This window comes from Microtus ochrogaster, unplaced genomic scaffold (assembly GCF_000317375.1).
Source record: "Microtus ochrogaster isolate Prairie Vole_2 unplaced genomic scaffold, MicOch1.0 UNK5, whole genome shotgun sequence".
Classification (NCBI taxonomy): domain Eukaryota; kingdom Metazoa; phylum Chordata; class Mammalia; order Rodentia; family Cricetidae; genus Microtus; species Microtus ochrogaster.
In genome coordinates this window covers 4,694,859-4,706,690 of record NW_004949103.1, presented here as the reverse complement: position 1 = coordinate 4,706,690, position 11,832 = coordinate 4,694,859, and the positions used below count along the sequence as shown (strand labels likewise).

The window sequence follows — 11,832 nt, the reverse complement described above, 5'->3', positions numbered from 1 at the left end:
GCTCACTCAGCAGTGCTGGGATTAAAGGTGTGTACCACCACACCTGGTTTATTTGTTGCTTTTGCCTGGTGTTTTATTTACATAGTGTTTATATACTCTTATGATTTTATGGGTTTTTTTTAGGTATTCCTATCTTAAATTCTAAAATGTTCACAAATGTCTTGGCTGTGCTTGGCTCACCTCCTGACCTAAATGTCAAAAACTCCAGCTTTGGTTTCTGTTTACAAGAGTAACATGTGGTGGAAATGTTTCATTTTGGTTGAAGTATGTAGAGAAAACACCATATCAGAATTTGACAAATGGTGGTTTCTTAATGATGACATTCCAGGCAAAACAATAACTTTCTATATCTATAAAATGGACAAGTTTATTTACATTTCAGTTCACTTCTAATCCAAGCATGGCAAATTGTAGCATCAACATATTGGTCAGTTAGAAATAATGGTTCACAGACATGATCCAGACTTCCAGTGTTAACATGTGTATGAGCCACCCTTTTCCCTCTGGGGAAATTCTTGATTAAAAAAAAACAAAAACAAAAACAAAAAACAAAAAACCTACAAAGCTAAGACCTCCTTTGACTTGAAACTTCAAGTCCATGATTGCTGGACTCCACCACTCTCAGGGCTGAGGCAAGGCCAAATATCACACAGTATGTAATGGAGCAAAGCTGCTCATGGGTATCAGGAAGCAGACAGAGTGAGAAGTGGAGTCCAGGGATAAGGCAAACCCTTCAAAGGCATGCTCCCTATGATCCAGTTCCTTCAAGTAGGACCCACATCATAACAATCTATGAATTCATCGGTAGATTAACCCATGAAGAGGTCAGAGCCTCATGAACCAATCACCTCTCGACAGTACTACCATTTGGGGATCAATCCTGTAAGACACACCCTTGACATAGATAATATAACATGTTTGTGTCAGTCAGACGTGCCGCATTGTGACAATACATTTGTGTTCGTGTTTTTAGTCTCTATCCATGGTTGCCTGGCCCTGTCGCTTTGGTCCTATGATACAGCAGAGCATCATGGGAGGGAGTGTGTGATAGAACAAGTCTACTCATTTCCAGTCCAGGACCCCAATATCCTGTTCAAGAGCACAACCCAGTGATTGAATATCCTCCAGCTAAGGTTCATCTCCTAAAATATCTGCCACCTCTCAAGAGTATCCCATACTGTGGCTCAAACCTTCAACACACATGCTTTGGGGATCCAGTTACCATCCCAACCACATAGTGTGTCATTATATAATATACTCATATTATTTGCAAATAGTACCACCAATCTCATGAGAAAAGTCTATCAGGATACTGTTCTGTTAGGTGCAAATTCCCAGCTTCCAACATATAGCTTAATGGTTTAAATTTATGATTGACAACAAATACTATCCCCTTGTGTTCTATGAAATGACAAATTTGCTTTATTCATTTTAAATAAAGTATCTGCCAAATATCCAAGTCATATTTACCATGGTTTCTGTATCAGCTGCTGTTCCAGGTTAAAAGAAAAGATATTGTAGCTTTCTTAGATTACACTTAGAGTTTCTTAACGGTATTTCCCAAGCTAGGAATGGTCATGGTAGGCTTAAGGAACTGAACGGAGTTCATTACGGCCTGGGTGGAGTGGGTAATGTGGGAAGGATGAGGCAAAGATGAAGAAATAAGAAGAGAAGGAATTTGGAGCCATAAAAACAGAAGAGAAGGGACTGGAGAAGTGGCTCAATGGTTAAGAGGACTGGCTGCTCTTCCAGAGGACCCAGGTTCAATTCCCAGCACCCACATGATAGCTCATAACTATCTGCAACTCCAGTTCCAGGGAATCTAACACCCTCACAAACAATTCACCTAAAGTAAAAATAAAGTATTGTCATCATCATCATCATCATCATCATTATTATTATTGGTAGTGTTTTTCCAGACAGTGTTTCTCTGTAGCCTTGGGTGTCCTGGAATTCACTCTGTGGACCAGGCTAGCCTCAAACTCACAGAGATCCGCCTGCCTCTGCCTCCCAAGTGCTAGGATCAAAGGCATGCACCACTACACCCAGATAAATAAATTATTTAAACAAAAAAAGAGATGAGAGACTATTTTATTTGGGGGTGGGTAATCATGGAAGGATTTTTAATCAGGCTGAGTAACTAAATCACAGTTACATTTCTCCCTCTCTTTCTCTTTCTCACTCTCTCTATCGCGCGCGCGTGCGTGTGTGTGTGTGTGTGTGTGTGTGTGTGTGTGTGTGTGTGTGTGCCCACACAGAGGACAAAGGACACCTTCCACCTTATTTGAGACAGAGTCTTGGAGGGTTGGGTTTTTTTTTCTAGTGTACTTTGCCAGGTTAGCTAGCCTGCAAACTTCTAGAGATTCTCCACTCCCTGTCTACCTTTCCCCTGTAGGAATGCTGGGATTACAGCTGCTCACTAACATCTGGCCTTTTCATGGGTTCTGAGGATTTGAACTCAGCTCGCCACACTTATGAGGCAAACACATCTCACCCACCTCGTCATCTCCCCAACCACACAGTTACAGTTTTGGAAAATTACTCCCAGTTCCCAGTATAAAGAGAGTGGGCAAGCTGAGTGTAGAAGCAAGGGAGTAATTCAGAAGACATTGCAGTCCATGGTGATAGGGTGTTGTCTAGACCACAAAGATGGCCAAAGACAGAAGTGGTGGGCCCAGCTTCCTGTTGGAAGGAGACAAGCTGCAACAGCAATGTGATTTCATTTAAGTGCAATCTCTTCCCAGGCAAAACAGACACCATGCAACGCTGTCTGCCTCAGAGATGCCAAACTGCAGTCAGGCACGGCCCTCATGATCAAGTGTTGCCCTATGAAAACACAAACACAGGAAAACCTGTCCCCACCAAGCCTGATGAAAAGGTAAGGTGGGAGCTTCTCTGCAAGCCTTTCTAACTGTCCTTGGCATCCAGTGACAGCTTGCTGGGAAGGCCCAAAGCAAATCATTGTGATTGCCATTAATTATTTTCCCATATAATGACAAATCAGTGGGTTTTAATGTTTCTAAAATGTTTTGTTGACTCATAAGTCATTACTCTTTCACTAGATTTTTAACGTGCATGTTTTGCTGATTCTCAGAACATTCTGTTTTTTAATTGTAGGGGGTGGGAGGGCAGGACTGAGAGAGACTTAGAGTTGTATTAGTTAAGTTTCATGGATGATTAACTGGAATTTGAGTACTAGAATCATTTCCCATCCAAAGATTTACAGGTCACATTTTAACTTCAGTTGAGCCTGACAGCCATTTCCTGAGCACTGATAGTGTGCATCAGCATGAGGAGTCCAAATCCCGGACACAGAGGAGAGCTAGAAATGTCTTCATCTGTTTCATGGTCTCTCCCTAAAACCAGCTCTGTTCACACAGTCGCTTCTGGGTTCACCTTGTACTCATGGTTCCCTCTAAGGAGAGGGAGCTCTTTGTGTCCTATCTGCTCTACCCTCCATCACCTATGCCACTACTTACCACAGACAGCACAAAAGAAGATGGCATTGCCTTCATTCAATAGCCCTGACTCATGGGTGCCCCAGAGCTTCTCATGGCTCGTAAGCAAAGCATCTGGGATCTCTGATCAATTTCTTGTAAGCCCTATAGGATCTCAAGTTTCTCTGCTTGGCCTTATAATTAATCCCTACCTGATTCTCTAGTGGTTTCCCAATCTCTCTATGGACTCTGGAATTCTCTCTCATTTTCCCTTCTCATGGACCTGAGTCTTTGTCACTCTGCCACTCTCGTAAACCTTAGGATTCCTGGGCTCTAACTCATTGTCTATGTAAGACCAAACTCCTCCCAGAGCCAGAGTTCCAGGGCAACTCAAGGTCTACATAAGACCAAACTCCTCCCAGAGCCAGTATTCCAGGGCATAAGAGGAGCCTGGACTAGATCAGGATGTTCCTATTTTCAACAGCTCAACAAATCTTACGACTTGTGACAGATCTAAATCCTCTCAATAAAGATATCTGTGTAATATTCAGCAAATTGGCTGCTTTCACTTTCCATTGCTATGTTAATGGTTTTCCAAGCAGTATTCCAGAGCACAGACAAAAAGTAAAATGGAGGTCTATTACTGCATTCTACTACAGGGCACATCTCCAAGAGAACTGAAAGCAGAGCCCAACAGGATTTGAGCGTTCACATTTATAACATTATTTATGATAGTCAAACAGCAGGAAGAGAAGACAGGTGTCCATTCACAGACAGAGATAAACAAAACATCACACACACACACACACACACACACACACACATTGTCTCAAGCATAAAAAAGTCTGGCATGTTATACATGAATAAACTTCAAAAGCATTACCCTAGGTGAAGTAAGACAGACACTAAAGGAGAAGCGTATCCCTTCTGCTATTTGTGGTTCCTAGAGCACAGAGACATCCATTAGCAAGGTGGCTCCCCAGAACTGGGAAGGAGAAGGCAGTAATGGGGAGCTGTTGTTTAGTGGGCACATAGTTTCAGCTTGGGAGGATAGAAAAATTCTTGGAAATGGATAATGGTGATGGTTTTAAAACAATATAAAGGCACTTAATGTGATGGGTTGAGCACTCAAAGTGGCTAAAATAGTGACTGCTTACACTGTGTATATTTTATTGTGCTTTTAAAAAAGGTATAGCAGGATCCCGCAGGCAGCCTACTAAAGGTTCCCAGAGTAGAAGGCTCAAGCTGCAATGTCTAAGACAGTTCTCAACCTGTGGGTCACAGCCTCTTTGGGGGAATCAGATAGCCTGCATATCAACATTTACATTACAATTCATAACAGTAGCAAAATTATAGTTATGAAGTAGCAACAAAATAATTTTCTGTAGCTGTCACCACAACCAAGGACCTGTATTAAAGGGTCATAGCATTAGGAAGGCTGAGGACCACTGCCCTAAGGCATCTGTTAGCTTAAAGGAACTAATCAGAGTAAATGAAACGCACCATGGCGAAGCCTGCCCAAGCTCTGAGCCCAACCAGGAGCCCCAGAGCCACCACCACAAGCATCACAGTGACCATGGTGACCACAGTGACCACAGGGATGGGAAGGCTCACACTCTAGCAGGAAGCTGAGGTCTCAGACACTTACTTACTGGGATCCTTCCTGAGTTTTGCCTAGAGCAGCGCCTTGACCCTCCAAGCACTGATTATCCCTCAAGTAAAGAAGCTTACTACAAAAGGGTCTTCAAACAAGAGAAGAGTTTTAGTTTCAATTTTATCTGTGTTTATAAAACCAAAGAACTACTTAAGATATTGCTTATATGCAATAAATATCAGAAATTGAAAGTATTACATACAGTCCCATAACTTTTGACAAATGAAAATACCAGGCTAGCCACTGTCCTGGTTCAAGAAATACTTTTCTACTATATCCCAATATCCTACCTGCTCCTTTGAAGCCCTCTCTTCCTCTGGTTCCAGACAGCAACTCTCTAATGTGGGCCTGCTTGGTTTCTGTCCTCCCACCAGATCCCACAGCCAGTAAGTCCCAAAGAAATCACACAGAGACTCTACATTAATCATAAACTGATTGGCCCATTAGTTCAGGCTTCTTATTAACTTCTATAACTTACATTAGCTTATTATTCTTATCTGTGTTAGCCACATGTCTCAGTACCTTTTTCCTCAGGGCAGGTCAGATCTCACTTCTTTGGTGTCTGGACAAGACTGTGGAGGAATGGGCTTCCTCCTTCCCAGAATTCTCCTGTTCTCCTTGACCCACCTCTACTTCCTGTCTGGTTGTCCTGCCTATACTTCCTGCCTGGCTACTGGCCAATCAGCATTTATTTAACATATAATTGACAGAATATAGACAATTGTCCTACATCACTCCCCCCCCCATAGTCCTTTTTTTTTTTATGGGACTGTGGGCATAGTATTCCAGGCTACTTTCTGCTGGTTTGGGGTACTAGTAATCTTATGGGGACCTAATGACAATTTAGAATTATGATCAAGTCTGGACTGGAGTATCCTGTGAGTCTTGATCATCTCAGGCAGCAGTCTTGCATCTGTTCTGGATGTAGAACTCAGACATCTGGGCCATCTGTTCCTACCAGATATTTCTCAGGTGGTCTTCCTTGATCAAACCTGATTTTTCTTAACTCAGAATGAATCCACAGCCTCTCATTTCTTGTGGAAACAAAAGAAAAATCTCTTCTCCAAAGTAGCATACCTTTTGACTTCAATTTTGAAGTCAAAGTATTTTCAAAATATCTATCTTGGATTAATTCAGCAACATTTATAAGTAAATATCTTTTAGCAGCTGTTGCTCCTTTCTCAGCATTCAAACAATTCAAAGAGAGCATAATAGCATACAGTATCCAGATTCTCTGTGTATTTTCCATCTTTATGTGGCTTTACTTTAACCTCTATTTCTTTTATTTTTACTCTTACTTTTTGAGACAGGTTCTCTGAATATCTATGGCTGTCCTGGAACCCCTCTGTAGACCAGGCTGTCCTTGAACTCACAGATATCTTCCTGCCTCTACCTCCTAAGTACTGAGATTAAAGGTGTGTGCCACCACACCTTGAACTCACAGAGGTCTGTCTGCCTCTGTCTCCCAAATGTTGGGATTAAAGGTGTGTACACCACCATACCCAACTGCTCTCTTTGTTTTTTTATTTTAAGGACTTTAATCTTTAACCTGCATATATTTTTAACACACTGTAAAACATTTAGAGATTTTCTTCATCTTTGACTCTCTCTTTACTGTATATCTCTCTTTTTTATAACCACATGAGTCTTTAATTTGCTAAGCAATATGGAGAGGATTAAAGCCATAGTTTTGACAGCTAGATCCAGCCCATTCCTTAACTTTCTGAAATTCCAGGCTCAGAGCCATGTTTATTGCCATAACTCTATGGGGTTTCAAGGTCCTTTCCAGCAAGCAAGCTGCAACAATGCATTCACAAACAACACTCAAATGCTTTCTCTGTAGCCAGACCTCCTGCCTCACAAAGAGTCAGAGTTTGCACTGGCAGGACGGCCCAGAAAGCCAGCATTTTAAAATGGTGTGGCTTTTTTCCTGCTATCACTGAAAACCAAAAAGCATGTGGTCAGCTTTTATCAACACCATTTAAGTGTTTCTTGGCAGGACCTCTTAAAGGAGCTGCAAGGTTTTACAGCTAAAGCTGAGTCAGGAAGCCTCTCTTAAATGAGAGTGTTTGCCTTTAGCAAGCAGAGCCAACCTGAGAGAGTGCTACTATCAATAAGCCATGCTTAATTCTATTATTTTATGTTTAGAATTAGTTCCCAAGCTCTGTCAGGCTTTATGTAGATGCAGTCATCCACATGTTGGGCACCATTCTGTTGACTGAGGTTTCTTGTCCTGCCCAGTTCCCGCAGTTGTTATGTCCCAAAAGAAAGTCACATAGAGGTCTATATCAATGATAAACTGATTGGCCCATTAGCTCAGGCTTCTTATTAACTCTTATAACTTACATTAGCCCATTATTCTTATCTGTGTTAACCACATGGCTCAGCACCTTTTTCCACAAGGCAGGTCACATCTTGCTTCTTCAGTGTCTGAACAGGACTGTGGAGGAATGGGCTTTCTCCTTCCCAGAATTCTCCTGTTCTCCTTGACCCACCTCTACTTCCTGCCTAGTTGTCCTACCTATACTTCCTGCCTGGTTACTGGCCAATCAGCGTTTATTTAAAATATAATTGACAGAATATATTCGATTGTCCCGCACCAACTGCCCTGTCCTTCCTAGAAACCTGTCTAAACAGAACAAGAGAGTGGCATTTTTTTTGTTTCCAGATTTTTTTCCCTGAGCATAATGCTTTTAAGATTCACTCCTGTGGTTGACTGTATTCTGTTTCCCGCTAATTTTGTATTGTACTCTTAATGAAGGAGCATGCCTGAATGTCAGATACAGGAGGACTATAAGACTATATATGAGCCCAGGGTAGCGTGTGTGTGTGTGTGTGTGTGTGTGTGTGTGTGTGTGTAATATTGGGATAGTAGACACGTATAGTTGGCAGGCCCATGATCTGAGGACATGAAAAGAAATGCAGCTGCAGTTATGTAGGAGCAATGCATGCAAGCCAGATGGCATATACTTTTACCCATCACTGGATGGCTCATGTTGGTGCTGGAAAGACCAGACACTTCATGGAAGACCAAAGACTTGATGTCACATGTCTGATTTTGACAACCATGTGGCAGATTTTGACTCATCCTAACTGATGGACAATTTCTGGCCACTCCCAATGACCACTCTCTTTTTATCCCTATCAGTCAGCATCCCAGCTATGGTTGCTTTTGTTGTGTCCATCTTCTTCCAGCATTAGTAGGCATTTCCAGGCTCCAGATCAAAATGTTCTATGTTGAATATCTATCAGTTTGTCTGTGATTGGACACTGGTGGAACAAAAGTAAAATCTGAATTAATTAGTCCATAATGAATAGCTTCCCTTTGATCCTAAAATATTCCTCATTGGATTTGTACCATAGGATGTCCAGAAGAATGAATGGTACATTGGAGAATACAGTCGCCAGGCAGTAGAAGAGGCACTAATGAAGGAGAAGAAGGTAATGCTCCTACATTGTTCCTGTGGCCATCGCATTTATTTCTACATGCAGACACACACAAAAGTAGGAAGAGGGCTTGGGATGGGGGGGCTCTCTAGAAGAGGAAAGGGGTGAGAAAGGATAAGGGAGTACAATTTCTAGTTAGTTCAGGGAAAACTTTGATGAAAGAACACTAAACATACAGACGAAATTGTGGCTTAATTTTCCTAGAATGCAGAGATATTTAAAATGGCCTCACACCTAAGACTTGGTCTTGTCACTTATCGGATGTGACCTCCCCAAGTTCATAAACAAGGTTAGCTGTTGATTATTTGTAAAATTAAAATCAGTTTGTAAAAATATCAGTAATGAGGGAGCCACTGGAAAACCATGGATGGTGTCTGGGGTGCAGGAGTCACAATAGGCAGTGCCTCCTGCTCTCCTCAAATTTCATCCCCTCACTAAATGCACACCTATGGCACAGCTGGGTCTTTCTATCTCACACCTTCAGGAAAAGAGCAGGGGTCATGAATACTACGATCCAAGATATGGCAGGTCATGCTGCAGTAACAGATCCCCCCCAAGATCTCTGTCATTTACCACATGATACTCTTTCTTTACCGCACACCAGATTCCAGATAAATTTATTTGATCTGTGTGAGGCCCTGTGTCCACAATGTGCTTCTGCCTTCCCACTCTGGCTCTCCACACATCTCCCCAGGAGTAATATACTTTACCTTTTCCTTGATCAAATTCATAGGGAGGTGCCAGCCTACCACATAACCCAAAGGACAGAAAAATTTGAATGACTACCCATTCTTCATCACAATGCGAGGGACAGTGGGTTACTCAGAAATAACAGATAGCTTCTGTTGTTTAAGAACACAAATTCTCAAACAGATTTACTGCTGAATGTGAAAACACAACATGAATGAATCTGCTAATTCGTGAATAAATCACGGGTCTCCAACCCATCTAAGAAAACATAGAATTGATGTAAAAAGTAAATTACTCATCAGTTGCTAAGATGAACAAAATTGTGGCCATTCCCCACCCCACATACCATGTCCTAAATCCTAGAACCTGTGAATGAATCACTTTATATAGAAAAGGGAACCTAGAAGATTAAGTTGAGGATTAAGATGAGAAGGGTATCCTGAGCTGAGTGGCCCCTTGTGTTCCTCGATAAGAGGGAGGCAGGAATGTCATAGAAGATATGTGATTATGGAAGTAGAGGTTGGACTGATGGGGGCACCAGGAGCAAAGAATTCTGGTGACCTCTAGAGACAATGAGAGCCACAGACACAGTCTCCATACCCCACATTGGACTTCTAACCTCCAAAACTATGCAAAATATGGCTTTACTTTTAAGTCACTAATCTCATGTTAATGTGTTAACACTAGCACTATAGGAAAAGAAGATTGCCTGCAAACCTTCATAACCCTGTCAGGAATAAGTGGAACTATCCCATTTCATAGGCGGGGAGGCTGAGGTCAGGGTCTCAGTCATAACAAAGATTAGTACCCATTTCACCAAGTCTCAGCTGCTTCCAGCTACCATGACAGTTCTCTGCAGTGGGATGGAGCTTGAGGTTTACTGGTCCCCTGTCCTAGGATCTCTAGCCCCTCCCTCTGTCATGGACTCGGATGTGGCTGGCCTCTGCCGTCATAGGATGGGGCACAGTGATGGTAGACCCCAGGCAAGGCTTCCTTCCATTACCCACTGCACTACTACAGTCACGCAGTTGGACTTTGACCAGAAATCAACCGTAGAGGACCCAGATGTGAAAGCCCACATGTGAACTGTGCCAGGAGAGCAACGTTCAGGCCATCTGGCATCGCTGTGGCCAGGCTTGGTGCTCCTCAAATGCTCCCTTCCTCCATGTGTGCCTATGCCGCCTCCTCCTAAGACACAGAATGGCATTGTCTACCCTAAATGACTGTGTTTCCCTTTTCTGTTTGCATCAGTCTCGTCAGGAAGTGTTTCCCACTTGTGAGAGATAATTTAATTTAAATGAAAGATCTCCCAGATTTATTTTGACAAGTGCATTGCAGAGTTTAAGAAGACAAACCCAAGTTTGGCCCCAATTCTTGGCCCCCATCCGCCTTCCTGATCTCTGGCAGGGTTCTGTGCTGGAGCCATAAGCCTCTGCTTCCAAATGAACGCTTTATGCAGAGAGAGCCACAGATGGTTCCTCATCGCCCTCAGTGGAGCAGAAGTCACCACACTTAAATTGTTAGACTTCGAGTTTGACTTTCAGGTTATCATTTGCTAGCTGCCCAACCACTGGCCACATGTGACCAAGAACAGCTATGAATGCAGGCCAACATACAATTGTTAATTTACTAAAACATTATGAGACATTTTTGTAACTTTTTAAAAAGCTTTATTTGAGCTGGGCAGTGGTGCTGCACACCTTTAATCCCAGCATTCAGGGAGGCAGAGGCAGGTGGATCTCTGTGAATTCAAGGTGTGGTAGCATACACCTTTAACCCAATACCTGGGAGGCAGAGGCTGGCAGATATCTATGAGTTCATGGACAATCTGGTCTACAGAGTGGGTTCCAGGATAGCCAGAGATACACAGAGAAACACTGTCTCAAAAAAATTTTAAAAAGCTTTATTTGTATTATTCTTATTCAAGTGTGTGTTTGTATGCACATATGTGTGGGGTGCTCACAGAGACTAGAAGGACATGTTTTATCCCTCAGAGATAGACATGATTTTGTGTGCTGTCTGATCTGGGTGCTGGGAAATGAACTAGGTTCTCATGACAGAGCAGCAAGAGCTCTTAATGGCTGAGCCATCTTTCAGCCTTTCTTTTCTCCTTTGAAATTTTGACTGCTTATTTCTCAAGCATGAACTTTGTAGATGACAACCTCATGTCCAGTCTCAATTTTGGACACACCTGCTAAGCCTGGGAGATTTTTCTTAGGCTCAGAAGCCAAACCCGAGTGTCTGTAAATGGGGATAAAAGTCTTTCCTCAAGATGTATGTAAAGACCAAGTGAAATAATGCATGCAAGATGCTGCTCACCTTAAGGGCAGCTCTCAGTAGACTTCTACGGCCCACCTCATTATAACATAAACACAAAATAATAGTGCTATTCTTAAATTTAGTGTTTGTTAGAGAAACATATTGTATGACATAGTGTTTTATATAGTGATGTCATATTATAGATTATGCTATATTATAGATTACTTATCAATATTCCATGCACTCTGTACAGACGACTATATAAGGATTAGAAATATAAATCATCATTTGTACTGTCTATACCTATGCTATTTTATGGCATTTATCATCCTCTACACACATTTA

The 11,832-nt window shown here is 42.1% G+C and overlaps 1 protein-coding gene across 1 annotated transcript in view; it reads left to right on the top strand.

The window, feature by feature from the left end:
• Clnk (cytokine dependent hematopoietic cell linker) overlaps positions 1-11,832 on the top strand; it is a 94,275-nt gene that overhangs the window by 75,258 nt on the left and 7,185 nt on the right. Inside the window, exons 15-16 of the mRNA XM_026788622.1 lie at positions 2,745-2,878; positions 8,455-8,532. Of these exons, the coding sequence (XP_026644423.1) occupies positions 2,745-2,878; positions 8,455-8,532 (212 nt within the window). The remainder of the gene's footprint in view (positions 1-2,744; positions 2,879-8,454; positions 8,533-11,832) is intronic.